The sequence below is a fragment of the Schistocerca serialis genome, chromosome 6 (assembly GCF_023864345.2).
Source record: "Schistocerca serialis cubense isolate TAMUIC-IGC-003099 chromosome 6, iqSchSeri2.2, whole genome shotgun sequence".
NCBI lineage: Eukaryota > Metazoa > Arthropoda > Insecta > Orthoptera > Acrididae > Schistocerca > Schistocerca serialis.
Window position 1 is genome coordinate 423,058,151 of NC_064643.1, and position 24,223 is coordinate 423,082,373.

The following is a 24,223-nucleotide window of genomic DNA, read 5'->3' on the forward strand; positions in this document are numbered from 1 at the left end:
TAGTCGGCATCGAGGTAATGACAGGGCAACAGCTAGCTGGCGATGCTTTTTGCTCCACGACTTCCAAGTGGCGATAGTCATCCGTGCATGACACTGAGAAGTGGCAGGCATACAAATAGGCCGCACTCGGTGCCCACAGCTCCGGACTGCACTCCATTTTCAACGGTCACGTGCAGAGTTTCAGTGCACAGGCTGGTCGCTACCCACGGTAATGCAGCAGGCTACGAGTTTCCTTCTTCGTTCGTAAGCAGACCCGTGACAAAACTAAGGTTGTTTACGTCACTGATGTCGATTGCCATAGATGAGCTGGCACAGCTCATCTCTGTTCTACTAACTTACGTGACCGAGAAGCACATCACTCGGATTTGCTCCAAGAGAGCTTTGGAAGAACGTCAGCCATTTGCATCTGTAGAATTCATGGGAACATTGGGATTAATTAACTTTAATCATCAACACTTCTCGGTCTTATTTCGTGACCACCTTAATGTATAGACTGTACGATTAGTTTTTCGGAGCTGTCCGCTGTACCCAAGGGTCTTGTAAAATATGTATCTTACATTGTTTTAGGTTTGAGTTAAACCTGATTTTATTAAAAGAGTTTATTTGGTCCTACTTGGTTAAGTTACAAAGCTAAGATTGTTTACGTCACTGCTACTCGGGGTGGGCTGCCTAGTGCCTGTCTATCGGATTTCAGCCCTGTTGCTAATTTATGAATATTATCTGTACTTGTTATGTGTAATTTATTTCGCACTCAGGATTTATGTAATTTCAGTTCTGCAGTTTGCTCTTTTAGTTTGTCTTCTGGGTATTGTTATCTAAATTTTATTCACAAATTACTTTATTTTATATTTGGTAATTTGTTCCTAATCTCAGGCTCTTTCTGGAGACAACCACTACCACTTTATAAGAATTTAAATATTCTTCCTCTGATTTACTTAAAGGTTAAATTTCACATTATTGTTATTGTTACTCACTGCATGTTGTTATCAGACGTTCTTACAGGCGTTGATGTATTATCTAGATGTTTATTCATGCTTGACGTATTATTCTGGAAAACCTGTTAACTGAAACGTTTTTCTGTGCTCCACTAGTAGCTGAATCCATAATGTTCTTTGTTGAAGTTGTTTTGAGACAGAACCACCTGAGTGAGGTGAAGTTCTGCGCAACGTCACGATTTGAAACGATAAAGTGCCATCTTTACTGCAAATTTTATTGGATGGTAGCAAATAATTATATTCATTTGAACATGTCAAATTGCACGTGTTAGAAACGTTCATAGTAAGAGTTTACAAAATTTATCAAATAAAATTAACTTAGCTTTACTGGATGACGTGTTATGTTTTTTGTAGCTTGGCAGCTTACCACTCGCTGCTCCTCGCTAACTAACCTTGTCACATAATATTGGAATCTGCTTGCAATATCCTACTTCATTTTACGGTTATCCACTGTCAGACCTTTCACTCACACAAGAACGGGATCTACTGGTCTTTCCTTAATACCATGTCTTTGCAGTCTTTATCCCTTGTTGCTCGCACGCTGTTCTACACACCCTCAGAATTCCAGGTGACCTTGGACATACTCCCTGAGTCCTGCAATTTTAAAAACGTTCGCATTTTTCTATCATATTTTATGATATAATTCTGTGAATTATGTATCTTATAATCCCCAGCTCTAGCTTTATCTTATTAAATACCTCTTCGCTAAGCGAAGATATCTGTTTTCAGTCCTCCTCTAGAAACAGTAACGCTGGACGATCGATTTCTGTAGATAATACAATACAGGTTCCAGTCTTAATAGGCCAGAGACTATTCATACAAAAATGAAAGTCCGAAGAAGCACCGCTCTATTGTGTAGCTTACTTAATAGTATCAGCTCTTACTGCGATGTTCGTCTGTATTTTTAGTATTCCATAAAGACGAATAGGACATCGAACACGAACTACGTTACTTTTCAGACTGAAATGCCAATAACTTCGCACTTTCTTTCTGGCATCTGCTGCCGACTAATTACCTACGCACCACCTACGACCACTGCTTGTCAATAAATTTCCTTCTCCCAGTGCCCATATATTCAACTGATTTTAGTTTCTCTACCACATGAAAAGCCTGTTAACGTCCTCCACACTCGCAACTCTATTAGGTTGTACAAGACAAAAGTATCGCGGCGGTTTTCTTCCTCGTGGTCTCTATGTCTTACCATTTTCCGTTTTCAGATTTTTAATTAATGGAATTCGGTAATTGCATCTGCTGTGCATACATAATTCGTTCCTCCCCCTGTCGCAGCTTATTTCGAGTACAAATCTTGTTGATAAAAAAGGCATTGGTTGCGACCATGGAAATGATGATTACAAATGTTGAGCGGTGCTCAAGTGCTAACCTCCAAAAAAATTGTAATAGAAAACCTTCTCAGGTAAAAGCTCATACTGAAAAATAGGTTACTTAATTACTTTGTATATACATTTCATGTAGGAGACTGCAGTGAAACTGGGTATCATGCTACTCTATCCTTATTTGAACGTAAAAATTTAATTGAGATAAAATCCTTTATTTTTGTTACAGTTTAACCTTTGTATTGGATACGTGTGTCTGTGCTATCTGAGTTTATTGAACTCGTATGTCTGTTGTGTCTGAGTGTATTGAACACGGGTGTCTGTTATATGTGAATGTACTGAACACTTACGTGTGTGATACATGAGCGTATTGAACTCGTATGTCAGTGATGTCTGAGTACTGTGACGCTGTTTGTTTATATTTACCGTTTAGTTTACTTTGAATGGTTCAAAGTGGCTCTGAGCACCATGGGACTAAACTTCTGAGGTCATCAGTCCCCTAGTATTTAGAACTGCTTAAACCTAACTAACCTAAGGACACCACACACATCCATGCCCGAGACAGGACTCGTACCTGCGACCGTAGCGGTCGCGCGATTCCTGACTGAAGCGCCTAGAACCGCTCGGCCACATCGGCCGGCTTACTTTCAATGATTTAGATACAGAATGTCGACTAACAAGTAAGACCAATAAAATGCCAATATGACTCTTCACCTTGGATATTACAATAACGATTTTTCAATACAGAACGCTTTAATTTTACGCGGGTTAGAACTTTTTATATGTATTTCTCGTTTTAAGAACATATGCAGAAAATTTAGAATCCAGCGTAACGCCAACATGATAATAATTTAACTTTCTCCGTCCCCATTTGTTCAATAACTCGTACCAAAAAATTCATATTTTGTTCACCATTGTAATGTTCCCACAATTTTCCAAACGTCATGCTTTGGTCATTTGATGTAAAGTAAAGTTGCCATCATTCATTTGGTACACTTTAAAAGCTCTTTGTTGTCGTTGAAACAAAATAGTTAAAATTTAATTAACTGTACTATTTAAAGTAAAAAATTTGCCTGTATTCGACTGAAACCAAAACAGCAAATCTAATTCGAAATTCCGTTCATATTAAAATTATCTGCATAGAAGACAGTAAATCTGTAATTATATCTCACATTTTAGAATGTTAATTATTATTATCAAGAATTATTGGTAAAATTGGTGAATTGTAAGAGACTCAAATGCTCAAGAATGTGATCTTTCAGGCTCACGCCAAGTGTAAATGTCAGGTTGCAGTTCGATTCTAAGCCCCGTGTACGAAATACGTAAGTGACTTGTATTAATGTATGTTGTGATTTAGTGATTCTCCTGAGATTGGCATCTGTGTAATTTTTATTACATGACGTGGAATATAAATCCAGAATAAATTAATCGAAGTTTTGTTGATCGTTTATTTACAAACGGCGGTGTGCAATTGATATCCATACTTTTACAGTACAATGTCAGAAACATAAGAGAACGAAGCCATCAGCAAAAAGGAGATATGTATACATTATTTTGAAATAACGATTTTCAGATAATTTGTAGTTTTCAACAGGTTTCTCCGAAACTGACGCTGTGGCCTTGAGATGATGCAATGCTGCTTATGTGACGCAGATTATCGTATTACCTTGAATAACGTTTCACTACGTGGAAGTAGCTCAAAAATTAAATAAGGTGAATGGAACGGTCTCATTTCAACAAACACATTATCAACCGTTGCCGGTGTACTCGGCCGCTTCGAGGATTGGGGACTTAAACACACGCCAGTCAGCGTGGTGAAACAAAACCTCCTCTGGCTGAGACAAATATTCAGGTCATGGCTACTGACTGTGTAATTTAACGCAGGCCGCCTAAGACCAGACAAGGCCAAGCGCTGTGCTGAGTGGAGCTGTGTATACTTACGTTTCTGAAAGCCATTCCACGGCCTCTAAGTGGACACGTCCAAGGTCCAAGGGTACCTGCTTTTAAAAGAAAGTCTCAAAATGCTCACAAGGCTCATGGAGACTGCGTGGTAGCGAGCCTTCAATCCATCAGAATTCAAAGCAATAAGCTTATACTTCGCTGGACGAATCTGTAACTGTTTACCGTGGCCCGCTTTCACCTATGCCGTACCGTGATCAGTTCTCTGTGTAGTATCTGGAAATGTTGACTGTCCTGTGGGCTATTGAGTTTGCCGTGCAGGATCCATTCGTTATTCATATGACGGAGACTCTGTTTGGCGCTCCAGGAAAGATAATGCAAAGAACTCAAACTAACCGCGGATAAATAAGAAGTGCTCACAGTATGGTTCGTATGGCGACTACATTCGTGGAAAAGAGAGAAGTATATTACAAGATGTTTCCTCAGTACCGACATGACCTTAGTCTCGTCGCCGGTAGAGACTACCGGTGTAATTTTTTATAACGTTGACTTCACACTTCATCCATGACATGAATTGGGGAAAAGACTTTCTTCATATGTTCGCGAATGAGGAAAACACTATAGTCTAATCATAATGCATAATGAGTGGAACAAAACGTCGTAAGAAAAACTGCACCGTTTCGAAAAGCCACTTATGTGTCAGAGGGCAGGCCTATAATCAGGTAGCTAACAAAAGAAAGTGACTTTGAGAAGTCGCCGCTTCTCTTTCAATATCTAATAATTGAGTGTCAGGTTTCCTAGAAATTCAAAAAGGTGAGATAAAAGCTCGCGCGATTAAGCGGCATACGACAAGTTTTAGACAGGACCTCCGATTCTCTTTCAATACCTAAATAATTGAATGTAAAAATTCCTAGTAATTCTAATGGCGGGATGGAAGCTCAAGCGACTTAGCAGCATACAAAAACAATATTAGACTTTTGAAGACGTATCACGAATCATTTTGCACTGCACCCCACTAATTACTAAGTGGAAAATAAATAATAAAGAAGCAGATCCTGTTTCTCAAAATCTTAGTTAACAACGAATCAGTGACAGAATACATAAATCTAGTGGTATCGAAAAGGAATTTTTGCTACAAGATTCGTTGAATAAAGCAAACAATCAATGTGTTAAGCTCTACCTGTTGTTGTAAATCGAGAAGAATATCGGTAGCTCTCAGCTAAACCAATAATTAACATCTAATGAGGAAGCAAATCTAAAAACAAATGTGTTGCTACGACGCTCTCAGCTAAACCAATTATTAACAACTAATCAGGAAGCAAATTTAGAAACAAATGTGGTCGTACGATACTGAACTTTTTAAACTCCATTTTATTAAAAAAATATAATTTTACATTATTTTTCACAAATCTCAAATTTTAAATTTATAACTCCACTTATTCTTTGTGCACATACACTCAGAAATTCACGCCCACATTTATAATACTACAAGCAGTATTTCAAGACTAACTGACACAGCTACTAGTAGAGCATGTAAAGACAAAATGTTCTATCTCATGATAGTGTTATTCTTAGTGGCTGTATTATACATTGTGTACTTACTATTTATCAGTGATATTCCAGAAACGCTTTTTTGCTAATGCGTTAATCGTTGTTAAACCAAAGTTTCGTGTACTGCATTAAATCGTGTGCTTTTGACTTATTTAGTCACTTACTTCATCGGATATCACAGAAATCGTCTTTGTATGTTTAGTGATGTTTTTTACGTTTTTCACGTGGAGCGTTACAATTGCCAAGATGTTGTACACAATGTACTACTTGTATATTTACCCACATTCGCCTTCTATGTGTGGTTGTGTTTCTGTTTGCTCATATTATAAATTACTGATAATCATAGTTCATAATGAGAATAGAAAGAAGTTAGGTCTCCTTCATCCACTGGCATCGGCGTGTCACGGGATGAAAGCGGAAGACATCTTACTCACGATCTTGAAATCAGGAAAATAATAACTGACGAAAGCTACGCATGCGTTTTGGACCAACTGTATACAAAAATGCAGGAGCATACGGTTGGACTGGAAAAGAAGAGAATTTACCAGTCCACAAATGTTTACTGACAGTGGTAAAGTCAAAGGATTTGACGTATGAGTTGTTGGTAAGTCCACTCGAATTTTGAACCCTTAGTCCCATAAACAAAGAAAATTCTAGCTGTAACATTTTAGATTCCAATGAACATATTGCAGCAGCAGTAGACACTGATCAGCCTAAACATTGTGACAACTAAAGCGGCAGTAAAAGTTTGTAAGCGGAGCAGGCACATGGGGGCGGGAGGAGAGAGCGGGGTGGGAATGGGGAATCACCATAGCCAAGATATGCGGTGCAATAGGGGAAATCCTCTGAGAAAAGCGACTTTGACAAATGGCAGATTATTATTACGCAGAGCCATTGCGTTTCGACCGTAGATCTTTGCAAACGTGTCGGATCCTCAGGTGAATCACGTTTTGGCTACACTAGGTCGATGGTCGTCTACACAAACGCCATCAACGAGGTCAATGAAGGATCGAAACGTGCAACGCGCCATGGACGCAGGCTGGTGGGAGCAGTATAATGCTATGGGAGATATTCTCCTGCGCTTGTATGGGACCTGTGGCAGTAATCGAAGACACACTAGCAGCTAAGAACCATCTGCATCCCTTCATGCATCGTGCTGCAGTGGTTTGAGGAGCATTATGGCGAATTTATGTTGATGTCTCGGCTACCAAATTCGCCTGATGTATGCCCTATGTCACCATGTGGTTCGCTATCAGACACCATCACCGCGTACGAAAATCAGTGGCCCGTTATTTAGGCGAATTACATGCCTCATGCCTCCACAAACCTACCAATAAGCTGCTGAATGCCTGATAAGCAGAATCTGTGATGAACTGTATCTCGTTCCAGAGACAGACAAACAAGCTATTAAGCAGGTGGTCATAATGTTTTAACTCATCAGTGTGTTAGCATATTGTAGACCTTCGAGATTTGTTGTTCAGGGATGTAATGTGCTGACTGAAAAACAGACTAAGTGCATTGTCCTATTAAATACGGTCTTTCTTTTCCAGGTCTACTAATTTTCTTCTTGCTCTTGATTCTAGAAGATAGCCGCTCATGTGTAAAATCTGTAAACACTGTGTATCATAATTAGTAATAAAAACTGACGCGAGTGAAAATATACGATAATAGATGTATAAAAATTTCAGTAGTAATTGGTTGGCAAACGCGCTGTTTGCGACGTAATTACGAATGTCTGGTTACGAATCGCTACTGACTTCAGTATGAAATATTATCCTAATTTTGTGAAAATGTATTTGGAATTCGGCATCAAACTAGGTCACGTTCCATCTACGGCCTGCATTAAGATGTACGCAAGAGTACTTCAGTACATCACCTGATACAGCGCACTGCACACACCTGTCATCTTCGGATGGGGAAATAATATTAACTCTGCTTTGCAGTGCATTACGAATTCTTTCAAACACTCAGGATAACCTGTTAAAGCATGATAAGCCTGTATGTTATGCAACTATAGTTCTTCAGTCGTATATATCGCTTTTGAGATGACCGTTGACAGAAGAATCCAGAAGATTGAGGTCGGGTGATACTGGAGGTCAAGGTACAGCCCCTGCTTGGCCTATCTACTTTGGATTATATTGGGGCTTCAGCAAAATGTTCTGTGCTCTAATATACATGTATCTCATTCGCCAACGTTTCACAGGCGGAAGATCTTGAAGCAGTTCTGGAAGCTTCCTTTCCCAGAAACGGAGGGAACTCTTTTCCATCAGGTTTACTTGGAAGAATGTTTGGCTGGCTTAGACGATCGCCTGGTACACTTAGCCACACATAGAATTAGAAACGTTATTGATATAGTGGTTCAAGAACAGCATATGAATCGATGTAACATTCAGCCCTATTGGATGGGGACTTCTTAAAATAGTGTATATTCCAAGTACTGAAACGCGTCAGGCTAGAGCCATTCCATTGTTTCATTTTATTACTACCATCCTCTTCTTGAACATACAAGTTTAGAAGATTATATATTGAAACTGGGATGTAGACGATTAGGTCATTACGATTAATTTGGTGATGAGTCTGCATTATCTACTAGGTTTGTAAACTGGACTAGTCTCAGCGAGCTTTCGCAGCGTCGGATAACCTATTGTCCAGAAATTGCAGTCCGACTGGGATAGACTTTCACGAGTTATAAGAGATTTGCTGTTACAGAGGGTTGTAACCCATACAGTGAGCAGGAACAGCAGTTAGGCACCCTCTGCTGAGCTCTGGCTGCAAGGCGCTGCGTTGGTAACGCAGGCAGAATTTTGGGCAGAAAGTGGACACGCAAGTGGCAGACGGTCTGTACAAAATACCACACCGCAGTGTGGCATAGAGGAATCGTTGGATCTGCAGGAGACCTGTGCATTTCTTTATAAACTGTTCTACTGATCCAAATTGCCCCCTGCAGCGCTACTGGTCACAGGCCGAACACTAGTCACAAACGAACAGATTGTGGCGGCCATTTCGTGAGATAACATTGTCAGGTGCGTATTAGTGCCAACTTGCCGAATGTTTAGCCCGATTTCTGTTGAACTGCCACCGCATCTTTCTGCTCCAAGGACTCGGAGGTTGTTGAACTGCCTCATGCCGCACAGAGCAGAAGACGCTATGATTGGTCAGCACGAAAAGCAGTAGACAGAGGGGGAGTCAGAGCACGTTCTATCCTTGAAAAATGGAGTCCGCATTCGTTTGATTTGCAACGTTTTTGGAGAGTGGGTGTCTGAATCAGATTGTTAACGTTTTATTTAAACTTGCGAAAGTCGGCTAGCAGATGCTGGTGTCTGATTGTGTGCCATCTGGATGGGGTCTCCTCCAGGCTATCATCAGCTGCCTCCGGGGCATACCCAAGGCGCCTTGGGTTCGCAGTCAGCATCGGGGCGCACCTAGTACCTGACCTCCTGCCGGACTTCTGGCTGTCTGGCGCATACGAGCCTTGCTGCCGTTGGAGTTCCTGACGCAGCCACGCTGCGCAAGGCCGGTGACGCTGCGACTCCGCGGTGCCGCCCTCTCGCGCCAAAAACACGCAGACATGCAGCCTTACTCGTTTCTGCATTCAATTAATGGACCATTCTGGTACCGTAACAAGACAGTCGTTTTAACTTTTCTCCATTCACGAAAGGAACAGGAAAAGGAATAAATTTAGTGGTTCAAATGGCTCTGAGCACTATGGGACTTAATATCTGAGGTCATCAGTCCCCTAGAACTTAGAACTACTTAAACCTAACTAACCTAAGAACATCACACACATCCATACCCGAGGCAGGATTCGAACCTGCGACCGTAGCAGTCGCGCTGTTCCAGACTGTAGCGCCTAGAACCGCTCGGCCATTTCGTCCGGCTAACTGTAATGGTTTATACTATATAGTGACATGCATATATAGATGCACACTCTAGTGTCTGTATTCAGACGATTCTGTACATTTCCCATCTTTATTATTTCACTTCTATTATGAGTAAACATAAAGATTGATACTTCACACAAAACACACAATGATTTCACAAGCTACGACATGGTGGCGAATATTGAAGTGATCAAAAAGGTATAACATAAATTTATTTTATTTCCGTCTGTGATCAGGAGTTGTTACATCCTTAGACTACCCGTTTCGGCGAGCGATGACCATTTTCAGATCTGTTTCAAAACGTATCCTAATATAACGAAGCCATAGTGGCATCGTCAAAAAATTAGAGTAGCCTCGTCGCGCATACATTGACAAGCCAAAACATTACGACCACCACCCACCACAACATTGGATACCTGGTGAGGTTGCCGCACGTGACGCGGCAACAAAAGTAAGTAAGCTTTGCAGACATGGACGGGGCATCACCCTAGAGAAGATATGGGCTGCAAATGGGAAATCATTGAGATAAGCGACATTGACAAAGGCTTGTGAACGAGTATCGAGTATATCGAAAACGGTGAAGCTGGTCGAATGTTCACGTGCTACTGTCGTGAGCATCTACGGAAAGAGTGTAAATAGCCTGCTTATATGTTTGTATGTTGGCAGCGCTATAGATTGTATTTATATCGCTGACATCGCACTGCGCCCTCGATAAGAGACTCTGTGGTTGGAAGGACTAGCAGTTAACAGTTAGCGAGCAGACAGGTAAGGGTTTGGACATGATGTCTTAGTGGAGACTCAGTATTGGTAGGACATGCATTGTAAAATGAGGAAGAATGTAGTTGGTAATGTTTTGTTAGTGAAATTATTGACAACTATATAATTTTTGGAACTGGATGTCACATGAATAAGGTAAAACCTTCTACATACGTTGTTTGCTCTTAAACATATTTCTTTTGCTAACCATATGCCTCCTAGTAGTTGGAGTCTGTAGTAGAATCTTTTTATTTAGCTGGCTTTAGCTGCTGCATTCTGAAATTGCTATAGTTCGTCTTATGAAGATTTTCTGTGAGGTAACTGACTTATAAAAATGTGTAGGTTATTGTTAGGATTTCTTGCAATTCAGGGCCATTCTTTTGTGTTAATTATTTGAAGCCATGTTGTCATTGGATAGCAGTGTGGTTGCGTTGGGCTTGTAAATTGAGGGTAATAAATTAATAGGTTAAGTTTGATTAGTCTTTGTCAGGAAAAATTCTGTAGGTCAGTGTTGAAATGATAAAAATAAGTAAAGAAACAGTAGTTTCAGTTTCACTCAGTAGTTTCAGTTACACAAAGGAGTTTCAAGAGGCAGAAGGGCAGTGAAACTACCACTAGCCGCTAAATGTTTGGAGGTCCACGACTCTTCACTTGACGTCGTGTTCGGAGACTTGTCTGCTCTGTAAAATAGGATAGAAGGTGATCAGTCGTATCTCTGCCGAAAGAGAACAAGGATCGTGGACACACAAGTGTCTCAGAGCACAGCGTTCATCGTACATTGTTGAATATCGAGCCCGCAGCAGACGACCCGTACGTATTCACATGGGAGCCAACGACATCGTCAGTTACGACTGCAGTGGGCACGGGACCGTCGGGATTCGACGTCGATCATTGGAAAAGTGTCGGCTGTTCGGGTGAGTCACATTTTTGTTGCACTAGGTCGATGGCTGTCTCCACAAACATCGTCATCGAGGTGAACGGTGGCTGGAAACATGCAGCACGCCACGGACGCAGGCTGGTGGGGAGCAGAATTATGCAACGGGAGACATTCTCCTGCGCTTGCATGAGACCTGTGGTAGTGACCGAAGACACGATGACAGCTGCGAATCACCTACATCGCTTCATGCTTGATGTCTTTCCCGACGGCGATGTCATCTTTCAGCAGAACAGTTGCCCTTGTCTAGGAGGCAGAACCGTGCTACAGTGGTTTGAGGAGCATTACAGTGAACTCACGTTGGGGTCTCGGCGACCGAATTCGCCTGATGTAAATCCTGTGGAATCCATCTGTATTACTATTTGGCGCCATCACCGAGCACGCAAACTATTTATGCGAATTGCATGACTTGTGCGTAGTCGTCTAATGCTACATAACTTCACAAACCTGCCAACAAACTGTCGGATCCGCGATACACCGAATCAGTGATGTATTTCGTTTCGAAGACGGAAACATAAGCTATTAGTAGGTGGTCATAATGTTTTGGCTCATATTTGTATTTAAAGTATGTTATATACTATAGATAGTTATATACACTATATGTAGTGTATAACATACTTTAAATACAAAGATGAGCCAAAACTGAGACAAATTGTCAGTGGAATCATCTCGTTAATAGGGCTGGTTTAACAGTAGCACTGTTAAAAAAATGGTTCCGCTGATACTGTGGCTTAATGTACACAGCATTTTAAAAATGTGCGACGATGCCTATTTCATGATGCCACTATGGTTTTATTGTATTATGACATGTTTTCAAACGTATCTGAAGATGGTCATCGCTGAGCAAAACCAGTAGTCTATGGACCTAAACATTTTTTGATTATGGAAGGAAATAAAAGAAATTTATTTTAAAATAATTTGTTTGAAGGAAAAGGTTGTCACAGACATTTTCAGACATCAATTTGCACAATCACAATATTCTGCAGATTCAACATTCTGACGGCTATACTGTTCTCAGTTCTAAGAAATTTGTAATGTGGAAAAGGGAGACGGGATTTACGTTGGTTGGAAATTTCATAGTGAAAACCACTTATTTTAAACTGATACAAAATAGGTAGCACTCGTCTCTGGCTGTGTTACAAAAATGAAGAGCTTAGAGGAAGAATCAGTGACACTTTATGCGGGACCCGTCCATCATTTTGCTGGAAAATGGCTAAAGTTGTAATCGATTTGTTCGATCGATGGTCCTGAGAAGTGCCGTACCATCCACCACAATCCCCGACTTAGCCCTTGTGACGTTGACTTGATACCTAAATAAAATGAAGAACTTCAGGGCATTCCCTTCAGAACTGTTACAGAAATTTATCAAGAAACAGACCGCTCCACTCGAACTATTAACACAACTGGTCCTGCTAACGGTATCCTCCGACTTTCAGATAGCTAACAATGGGCTATACACAGCACTAGTGACTACTATGAAGAGCAGTAAAAGCTTGGAACATGTATCTAGCAGTGGAAAAATGGAAAAATGCTCCCACAAAAAATAGCGATATGTTTGTCTGACTGAAAGTGGGGTAAGAGCTGCCTCGTTTTACCTTCCTCAGCACCTTTAAAAACTTTCCAAAAAAATTTTGGCATGCAAACAGTCGAAGTATTTTAAATAAACGAGAACATTTTCACATTTTTTGCGTTCCGTCAGGAACATTATTCTTCTGGTTCTCTGCTTTCGCCTGATACAACAGGACATGTGACGAATATGAAAAGAAATGTATTGATCAGTTAAATTTAGACAGTTTACTTATGTGAAACGGAAATTATATGAAATGTAATAGTCAGCCAACCCGCTGCAAAATTATTTAAAAAAAATTTTATGTTGTCATGTAATTTCATGTAACTTTTACCATAGTGATAGGGATGGTCTTAGAATTATCGAAACCTGGTTAATGTGTTTTTTAAAAAAATGTGGCGACAGGTTGGTTGACTATTACATTTTATGTAACTGCGTATACGGTTGCTCAGCCCACAGTCACAAAGTGTTTAAAATATCATGAAACTGAAATAAACAAAACTAATTTTACACCTCGGGCCGGATTTTATCCGTAAAAAGATCTTGCATATGCTTCAGTACTACAACGTGGGGCTCCCAGACGATAACGCCGACACTTTACAACATATTTCTTCGTGCTACGTCACTTTATATACTACGTTTTCACATCACACCGTATTTTACGTGCGTATTTTACATCTATAAGTAAGGTAACTTCGAATCTCTGTATCTTGGAAACGGACAAAGATATGAATAACATTTTCAAGGTTATTCGAGATCGTCATCTTAGGAATACGCCCCAAAAATTACAGTCATTTGCTGTGCATAGCCGTCTCGCAATTCGTGGTTGGGTTTTGGTACCCAAAATATTAGTTTTTGGCGTGTTCCTCCATAACGTATAAAGATTTCTGAAAACGGGGACATGGCTCTTGAAGATAGATGGCTACAGAATATATCCTTAAAATCTGGGCAATATGGTGCGGTTATTTATTATTCAGATATCGCCTTAGAACGGATTTTATGTGTAGAAGTAAGGTAACTTAGAACCTCCGTATCTTGAAAATGGACAAATATATGGAGAAAATTTCAGGGTTGTTCGGGATTGGATCTTAGGAATATATCGTTACAATCTGAGCCGTTTGCTGTTCATAGTCCCGGCTAGGTTTTGGTCCGCTGGCGACGGGAAAAATGTAGTAAAAATCGAACCTTTTTGTGGGGCTTTCCGAGGAACTGTTCATGAGCTAATAGTGCCTCCATAAATCTCACCAAGCTTACCGTATACCACATCAAATGCAAAAAGAACCATCCGATTTGCTTCATTTGCGTAAGCAGGAAAATGTATGAAATATTCATACCTTCGATCCTATACTACAGGATAGTGAAACTAAGACTATCCTTCTGTTGGGTATACGAATGGTCCCTAGCCCAAAGTCTATTCACAACATTTTACCCTACCCTTTTATTACTAGAGGAATCCGAAGTATGAGCACTGAAAAGTCTCTCTTTTATGTGCGACTTTTTTGAACGACAGCCTTGCATGTTGTCCCATGCATACCGAATTTTTATATCTTCTGAATAAACAGCTGCCACTATTAAATTTCGAACTGCCGTATTTTAGTAGGTGAACAGTCGAACTTCGAACGGGTGAAGTATTTAAGTAGTGTAGGTTGTGAGCTGACCTGCAGCGGTGGGAGCGAGGGCGGCACCTGCCACACGTTGGGCGGCGCGCCCGCTGTGCAGTACCCGGTGCTGGCGCTGACGCCGCCGGCCTGGGAGGCAGGTGCCGCCGCAGCCTGCGAATCCGGCCGGACTCCGGCGGAGACCTCGCAAGCGGGCGGCAGCGGGCGCTGAGCCGGCGGCAGAGCCAGCGGCCGCGGCGGGCTCTTCACGTCCATCGTCGGTTGCTGCAGCGGCAGCGCCACCACTGTCGGAGTACTCCACGTCGTCGTGGTCTGCTCGCGTTCTACTTGCGGTATGGTTACGTCACACTGCGGTGCCGTCTGCGTGATGGAGTCCCGGGAAGGCAGTGGAGTCAGTGTCTCTGCACATTCCAGGTGATTCTTCGGGCTATATGGACGTTGTTCTGCGCTCTTCGTCGACGGAAAATGCACTTTCGACTCCGTAAGCTGGTGGTCTACGGTCGCCGATGGTTTTTCAGTTAGGAAAGGTGTAATCGACGCTGTCACAGCTGGTGGTATCATATTGGTGACATTTCCTGACGACTGGTGACTGTCGGCCTGGGATTTTCCTTCGACGCATTGCTCCTGGAATTTTGAAATAATAGGTTTTAATGATGTTTATTGGAGCGGTGAGTCATTCACTCCACGTCGCCTATTTACATTTAATTTTATTTTCGAGCTCTTCAGATGCATTTTCTTTAGTTTTGGGGTGCTTTACGTACTGACTTCGCAAGCTAATGTGCTGAATAATAACAGCTATTCGTGTTGGTGGCTTGTAAACAAAGGTGAACACGTCGGCAGATGTATTCTAAATGACCATTGAACTTAAGAAATTGTGTAGGTATGTCAGACAATCAACAAGTGTAAAACCAATATGCTGAGTAATTCGTTGTCTGAACAGAAGCCAGTGAAGATAAGTAATTATGATGAAGTGATGCATTCGGGACAAAGGCAAGCGATGGTAAGTGTGACACAGAAAGAAATGAATCTGAAAAAAAAAACTTTATGTTTATTTGTAGCAACTGAATGCAGTATGCAGAAGTAAATATTCCGCGTTTCTGATTGTCAGTTAGAAATATTATTTTTCTAAACTTTTTATGTGATACGATACTTTATTTTCAAAAGAATCGCATCTATAGTCGTTAGCATCTCAGTAGCACTATCGAACTAACTGCACTAATGTATAATGGATCTCAGCATCTCAGTAGCACCCTCGAACTAACTGCACTAATGGACACAGATTCATATGTATAAGATGAACATTGCTAACATGCGAGGAGTACTCTGGAGTAGGTCCATTACGGTGTCATATACGGTTTGCTTAGGAGATGCACTACAGTTTCTCATTAATCTGACAATATATCTAATTTGTTCATTTGGCTTCTGTACAAATGGTTTTATGTGATTAGGCACTTAATATAGTATCAGACCTTTAATCCTAGATTCTATCAGTGGTACCATACTCACTGCTTATCACTAATGATACAATAAAAGTATGCTAATATTTCTCCTAATCATGTGGATTACTTCAGATACAATTTAAGTAGACATAGTCCTATTCGCTAAATGAAGTATACCTCTGTCTCATAGCTTTCAGTTTCCCTACAATAATTCAATACTAATATTTTTTATCAAGCAATGGCGTTAACAGCAAATAAAGTATTCTGTTCCCTTGTATTTTTTGTTTATTGGTAATAGCCTTCTCTTCAGGACTTTGCCCACTATGTTCTCGAACACTATTCCCCTCAGCTTATCTCCCCTCTCTGTTCCCACCTCCTCCTCCCCACTCTGTCCACCACATCCTCCAACCTTTGTCTATCTCCTTCTCCCCACTCTCCCTAGCTCCTTCCTCTATCATTCACTCCTCCACTTTTATCTATCTCCTCCTCTCCTCTGTCTCTGCTTCTCATCTTCTCTCTGTCAAATCCTCCTCTTCCCTCCATATTCTCCTCCTCCTCTTTCTCTGACCACCTCCTCCTCCTCCTCCCTCCTCTGCCCCTCTCTGTAGTGTACATCCTCCCCTCCTCCACCAGTCTTTGTCCATACCGTCTTTCTCCCTTCTCACTATCCATTATCTCCTGTCTCCTCATTTCCCTTTTCATCCCTCCGTCAAGGTTGGTACTACTCCAACACAACACGCCTCTCATACATTGCAGCCAACATACTGAGAGATGGAAAACCTTCATGTCCCTGTGCATAGGCTGTTATGTAAAGCAGGTCGATAAGGCAGGCTGTTACTACTCCTAAACAGCATATCTGTCATACAGGGCAGCCTATATTTTGAGATGTGGAACATTGTTTTATGTCCCTGTCGTGTACGCTGCCCTACAAAGCTGGTCGAACCGGCAGGCGACAGATTACCTACACAATATGCCTGTCATACAGACCATCCTATACGTCAGGTAATGTAAAAAACACACTGAAGAAAGGAAGTTATAAAGCCCGTACTGATACTGAGACCTGCTGTTTCTGTGCCAGATTTCCTTGAAATCGATCCAGGTGTTAGGGAGGACATCCCATACATCGACACATACACTGTGCCTTATATATAGAAAGAGATTTAATCCGTACCTTTCGGAATACATGAGAGCGATGGGGTTCTTGTGTAGGTACCTCCGAAACCATACTGCAGCACATCAACCCTGGTGTTATTTAATGTATGTGATCAGAATTTCATAATTAAAATGACGAGCTTAAGTCGAATAAAAGATATTCCATAATCAGGAAACACTGAGATGAACAAAGGCTGTATAATGCTTCCCTATGAAACTCCAGGTGCCTGTTTTATTTCTGTAAATCAGTTGACATCTTTGTTATAGTATGTGTGTTAGTCATAAAGCTTTAATTATCACCTCAAAAATGTGAATTTCTTGTTTATTTGACCTGGAGATCTGCTGTACGTTAAAATGTTTACGCAACGATATCATAAAAAAGCTGCACAGGAGCCAAAGGACAATGGTGCCATACACTGATACAGTGGAGTATTGGGCTGCAAACATGACAATGGTCTCTTGAAATTTTCCCGGCGTATCGAATATTCCACAAGATTTCGGGAATGCAGCCGGATCTCATCGACCTCTTTCCACGATATTTCGGCTGACAACCTTACAGCCATCTTCAGGCGAGTGTTTGACACTGGAGATTGCTAGTGCAAGTCGCTCTATTTATACGTAGAAGTGCCGTAGGCGCGCATGCGCAAGTTACCGTAGCATGCGTGCCACCTGTCGATTCCAAGGCCCTCTACAATATTACTGCATCTATGGAGCGCAAACGAATGCGTGAAAAAACATGAGCGCCACACTCGCCTTTTACAGCCCAGTAAGTCGGCCATAGTCGAACATTGTATTTCCACAGGACATACACTCCTGGAAATGGAAAAAAGAACACATTGACACCGATGTGTCAGACCCACCATACTTGCTCCGGACACTGCGAGAGGGCTGTACAAGCAATGATCACACGCACGGCACAGCGGACACACCAGGAACCGCGGTGTTGGCCGTCGAATGGCGCTAGCTGCGCAGCATTTGTGCACCGCCGCCGTCAGTGTCAGCCAGTTTGCCGTGGCATACGGAGCTCCATCGCCGTCTTTAACACTGGTAGCATGCCGCGACAGCGTGGATGTGAACCGTATGTGCAGTTGACGGACTTTGAGCGAGGGCGTATAGTGGGCATGCAGGAGGCCAGGTGGACGTACCACCGAATTGCTCAACACGTGGGGCGTGAGGTCTCCACAGTACATCGATGTTGTCGTCAGTGGTCGGCGGAAGGTGCACGTGCCCGTCGACCTGGGACCGGACCGCAGCGACGCACGGATGCACGCCAAGACCGTAGGATCCTACGCAGTGCCGTAGGGGACCGCACCGCCACTTCCCAGCAAATTAGGGACACTGTTGCTCCTGGGGTATCGGCAAGGACCATTCGCAACCGTCTCCATGAAGCTGGGCTACGGTCCCGCACACCATTAGGCCGTCTTCCGCTCACGCCCCAACATCGTGCAGCCCGCCTTCAGTGGTGTCGCGACAGGCGTGAATGGAGGGACGAATGGAGACGTGTCGTCTTCAGCGATGATAGTCGCTTCTGCCTTGGTGCCAATGATGGTCGTATGCGTGTTTGGCGCCGTGCAGGTGAGCGCCACAATCAGGACTGCATACGACCGAGGCACACAGGGCCAACACCCGGCATCATGGTGTGGGGAGCGATCTCCTACACTGGCCGTACACCACTGGTGATCGTCGAGGGGACACTGAATAGTGCACGGTACATCCAAACCGTCATCGAACCCATCGTTCTACCATTCCTAGACCGGCAAGGGAACTTGCTGTTCCAACAGGACAATGCACGTCCGCATGTATCCCGTGCCACCCAACGTGCTCTAGAAGGTGTAAGTCAACTACCCTGGCCAGCAAGATCTCCGGATCTGTCCCCCATTGAGCATGTTTGGGACTGGATGAAGCGTCGTCTCACGCGGTCTGCACGTCCAGCACGAACGCTGGTCCAGCTGAGGCGCCAGGTGGAAATGGCATGGCAAGCCGTTCCACAGGACTACATCCAGCATCTCTACGATCGTCTCCATGGGAGAATAGCAGCCTGCATTGCTGCGAAAGGTGGATATACACTGTACTAGTGCCGACATTGTTCATGCTCTGTTCCCTGTGTCTATGTGCCTGTGGTTCTGTCAGTGTGATCATGTGATGTATCTGACCCCAGGAATGTGTCAATAAAGTTTCCCCTTCCTGGGACAATGAATTCACGGTGTTCTTATTTCAATTTCCAGGAGTGTACTATGGATTATTCGGCCACGAAAATCTTGGCCCCATCGAAATCCTTCTGGGATTCAGTAGTGAAGGAATCCGTGGAAATACGTTTAGCGGAAAATCTCATTAATCGCGATGGCGGCTTTTTATTGAATAAGGCCTAGGACCCGTTGATTTCTTTAATTTCAACCAAAAGAAAACTTTTTATTGCTTCTGACATGTCGAGCGACAAGTAATTTTAATTTTAATATTGAAATTTTGCATTTTATTGTTTCGGACACGTCTGCGTGCATGTTTTACTTTTTTCACGCATTCGTTTGCGCTCCATGGATGCAGTAATATTGCAGAGGGCCTTGGAATCGACAGGTGGCACGCATGCTACGGTAACTTGCGCATGCGCGCCTACGGCACTTCTACGTATAAATAGAGCGACTTGCACTAGCAATCTCCAGTGTCAAACAGTCGCCTGAAGATGGCTGTAAGGTTGTCAGCCGTAATATCGTGGAAAGAAGTCGATGAGATCCGGCTGCAATCCCGAAATCTTGTGGAATATGACATGGGTCGCTGCCCTCTACGCTTCTCAATTGCTCACTCTTTCATAAAAGTCCGCTGAACCAAGTTCCGAGGCGGGAATGTCGCAGCAGTATCAGGCCATTTCAGATGTCATAAGTCATCTAATCGCAGTGTACGAGTACTTAATAAATTGCTATGACCTCTAGACAATGGGGCAAAGCAAGCAGTGAGAAATGCCGATAAAGGTGAAGACTCAGTCGTCATCAGACTAAGTGATTTTTCAGTGTTTGTTGGGACTGCTCTGAGTCAGCTAAACAAGCTATTAAGGAGCAAACTTTCTGAATTCTCGTGCCTCGGCTGTAGGACGCTGTGAAGATGGAGGGGAAATTGGCCACGTTGCTGTTCAACAATGCCAAAACTCTTTCCGCACAGGACACAGTCACACCTGATGCTTCGTCGGGCTATCAACTATCAAATTTTGTCTTGCTTTCCCATCCCATATTCTACTGAGATTACCTCTGCTGACTTACTCCTTATTCCTCAGCCGAAGAGATCATTGCATAGCAGGCATGTCCAGAATGACAGCGTCATGATTTTTCAAGGGTAACGTTTCCTGAACACCTGAAGTGTAAACTGCTACAGCCAACACCACCCCGAGTCGTACATCGCTGGTAAAAATTGTTCACATTGATGGATGAGTGTTAGAGAAGGACAAACACCATCTCGAAGATTCGTGGGCACAGCTTGCGTTTTCGACGTCTTATTTTCCTCTTTTTCTTAGCTTTACTCTAGGAGAGAGTCCTCTGTACCCGAGATTTGGCAAATTTATTTTAGTTTAATTCTGTCGTCAGGTGCCCTTCTTGTCGCTGTATCCGTATGTTAACTGTTTTTATACCGTATATTCTGAGGCGGAAATTGGGAACCTACACAGAATTTGCCTAAACGAGCGTGGGAGCAGCCTAAAACCATCCTAAAGCTGCTCTGTGCACCACTCACAGCTCACAGTCCTTAATTGGCCACGTCTATTCGATACACCTTACTCATTTTCCTGTCTTGCAATCTAGCACGATGCGCGTTACGCTGTACGAGCAGGTCTTGAACTTTTCTGGGTTGAAATTGAAAATTTTTCGATTACCGCACTTGGAACATTGTCTTTTACAGCAAAATACATTGAGGTGACGAAAATCATGGGATAGCGATGTACACATACACAGGGGGTGGTAGTGCCGCGCATAGCAAGGTATAAAAGGGCAATATGTTGGGAGCGATGTCATTTGTACCCACGTGATTCACGAGAAAAGGTTTCCGACGTGATTATGACCGAACGACGGGAATTAACAAACTGTGAACGTAGAATGGTAGTTGGAGCTAGATGAATGGGACATTCCGTTTCGGAGATCGTTAGAGAATTCAGTACTTCGAGATCCACAGAATCAAGAGCGTGCCTTGAGTACCAAATTTCAGGCATTACCTCGCACCATGGACAACACATTGGCGATGGCCTTAACTTAACCACCGAGAGCAGCGACGTTTGCGTAGAGTTGTCAGTGCGAACACACAAGCACCACTGTGTGAAAAAACCACTGAAATCAATGTAGGACGTACAACGAACTATTGATTAGGACAATGTGGCGAAATTTGGCGTTACTGGGCTGTGGTAGCAGCAGACGACGGACGCGAGTGTCTTTGCTATCAGCACGACGTCGTCTGCAGCTCCTCTCCTGGGCTCGTGGTCATGTCGGTTGGACCCTAGTTGACTAGAAAACCGGGGACTGGTCAGACGGGTCCGATTTTAGCTGGTAATAGCTGATGGTAGGGTTCGAGAATGGCTCAAACCCCACAAAACCATGAACCCAGGTTGTCAACAAATGCCTTTGTATGGCATCATCGGGGATCATTTGCGGCCTTCAACAATGAACTTATTACGGATGACAATGGGCCATGTCAATGGGCAACAATTGTTGGAGACTGAAGAACATTCTGGACAGTTCGAGCGGATGATTCGGTCACAGAACAGGCCTGACATGAGCCCTATGGAACATACTCAAGAAGTCAGTTCGTGCACAGAATTCTGTACCGGCAATAGTTTCGCAATTACGGACTTCTACAGAGGCAGAACGGCTCAGTATTTCTGCAAGAGACTTCCAATAACTTATTGAGTCCGTGTCACGTCGAGCTACTGCACTACGCCTGGCAAAAGCAGGTCCCTCATGATATTCGGAGGTATCCCACGACTTTTGTCACCCCGGTGTACAGTGACAATAACTCGGAGGCAAGGGATGTGGGCTGAAGTGTGGTACCTGCTTGTCAGCGGTGGAGGACCGAGAGCACCGGCCCGTGGCGGAGTCGGCGGCGGCGGCGGCGGCGGCGGCGTCGGGCTCGGCGGCGCAGACGCGCAGCGCGGCCGACTGTAGCAGGCGCACGCCCAGAGCCGCCGCCGTCTCCAGGAAGCGCGGCAAGTCGCCGGCCGAGACGCGCGCCTCTCCCCTGTAGATGAGGTCCAGCAGGCGGCCCAGGTCGTCCGGCTCCACGCCGTGCAGCACCACCGTAACCGGCTCCGCGCCGCAGCTCGGCTGCTCGAGCAGCACGCGCTGCAACCACAGAGCATAGAAGGCAATAGAGCGGCCTTCCTCACGGCGGAGGCCCGGCCGGCATGTGCTCACCTGCCTCGCCCCTCTGGCCACCTACCTGGCCAGAGGGCACAGCCCGCGCTCCTGTTTCCTTCCTAATTTTTTGCTTACTATCTTATCTCACCTGATTTTCTGATCTCTAGTTGTTAGTTATTAACGTATTCATGGTGATGAACAAATAAACTAAATAATATAGGCGGCGGGATAGAAAAACTTAAAAACAAATCAAGCTGCATGGCATTACTTTCACTGAAAAACTTACTTTTTTTAACACATACTATAATTGCTTGTTTTTATTACTTTCGCACGGCAGTAAGCATCCAAAATTACCTACAGATTATTGTTATGTCTAATATATTCACAAAAGAAATAACGGAAAAAGCAAATAGGTTGTGCACAATTCTTTTTCATTGTCTCTGCGCACCATAGTCTTCCTAGAAATCATAACGGAAAATCTGTTTTTGAATCGTAGCATAATTCACCATTAATGTCTTATTAATTTGAAAATTAGCATAAATTAAAATGAGTAAATAAATAAAGGAGTAAGCTTAATTATTTCTAACAAATTTTTATTATTGGCCTTTGAAATGAACAATTTTTTTAAGGTTTTGTCTAATTTTTTGTTCCTCAATGTTCTGGCTTTTAACACATATATATTTCTTGATTCTAATACTAAAATAAATTTTCCCAATGCTGTCAATTATCCAGTTTCTGTGATCGTCTTCCCCACCATTTGAGAAGTGTGGCGAGTCGACAAAGAAATTGAGATTTGAGCACTGGTTAAGCAAACTGTTGCAATAAAAGGTAAGATTGCTCTTTGGTCTCCCTTTCAATGTGCTTGTCTTAAAAATGTTTTCACAAATCCTACATACGCGATTCACATCAGACGAAGGCTGCACCAACCCTCCACGGTTTTTAATTGAAACCAAATTGACAGCTAAGTTCAAAGGTATATTTTCGTTATGTCCACTGATTGCCACCAAACATTCTTCACATTTTATTTTCCGCCCTAGGCTCCGCACAACGTATCCTCCAATGTATTCCACAACATCCGTACTTAACGTGGAAAAACTGGCTCCATTGGTAAGAAGGGTTCATCTTCTTCATCACTTCCCCTTGAAACTTCTGCGTCCAACAAGCTTGATTTAGACGTAGACACATTTATTTTATCTTCACTGCTTGATTTAGTTCCAATTCCAAGTCCCAAAAGGTCAATTTTTCAAGTGATATTACATTTCCACTGCTAAAATCACTTTCATGCAACTGCTTGTGCACAATAATTTTCCTTAACAAGTGTCAAAACTCGTAAGCACTTGGGATGTCGCTGTTTCCTCATCTCCTTCTGATATAGCAGAACAATCTCTCCAAATGGTCTTTACTTATTTTATACATGGCTATATATTTCAGCAACTTCTCCTCTTTTATAAGTCCGACATACATTCTGCGCATGCTGTTGATGCATATCAGAAAAGCCATAAAACCAGTTTTACGGGGACCATTGAGTACTTACTAATCTGCCGTTTTTTTCTTTTAGTTGCAGAATGTAAGTTTCTGCTCTCTCTAAAGTTAGACAAACATCAACTTCATTCTTTTCATTTATTGCTTGTTTTAAATATTTTCTCTAATAGTTCTGGAATTTAGTACATCAAATAAATCATTAAAATATTTACGAATTTGATAGTTCCATCACAGTCTTCGAATCCTGGAATGCCTTTCATTTTACAATATTTCAGTGCATCCGCCACACT

General features: G+C 42.8%; 1 protein-coding gene across 1 annotated transcript in view; it reads right to left on the reverse strand.

Annotated features, from left to right (window-relative positions):
* The window catches only part of LOC126484900 (zinc finger protein 628-like), an 80,581-nt gene that overhangs the window by 28,795 nt on the left and 27,563 nt on the right, over positions 1-24,223 (reverse strand). The window contains exons 3-4 of the mRNA XM_050108500.1: positions 22,146-22,436; positions 14,576-15,160 (exon numbers count right to left, since the gene is read on the reverse strand). Of these exons, the coding sequence (XP_049964457.1) occupies positions 14,576-15,160; positions 22,146-22,436 (876 nt within the window). The remainder of the gene's footprint in view (positions 1-14,575; positions 15,161-22,145; positions 22,437-24,223) is intronic.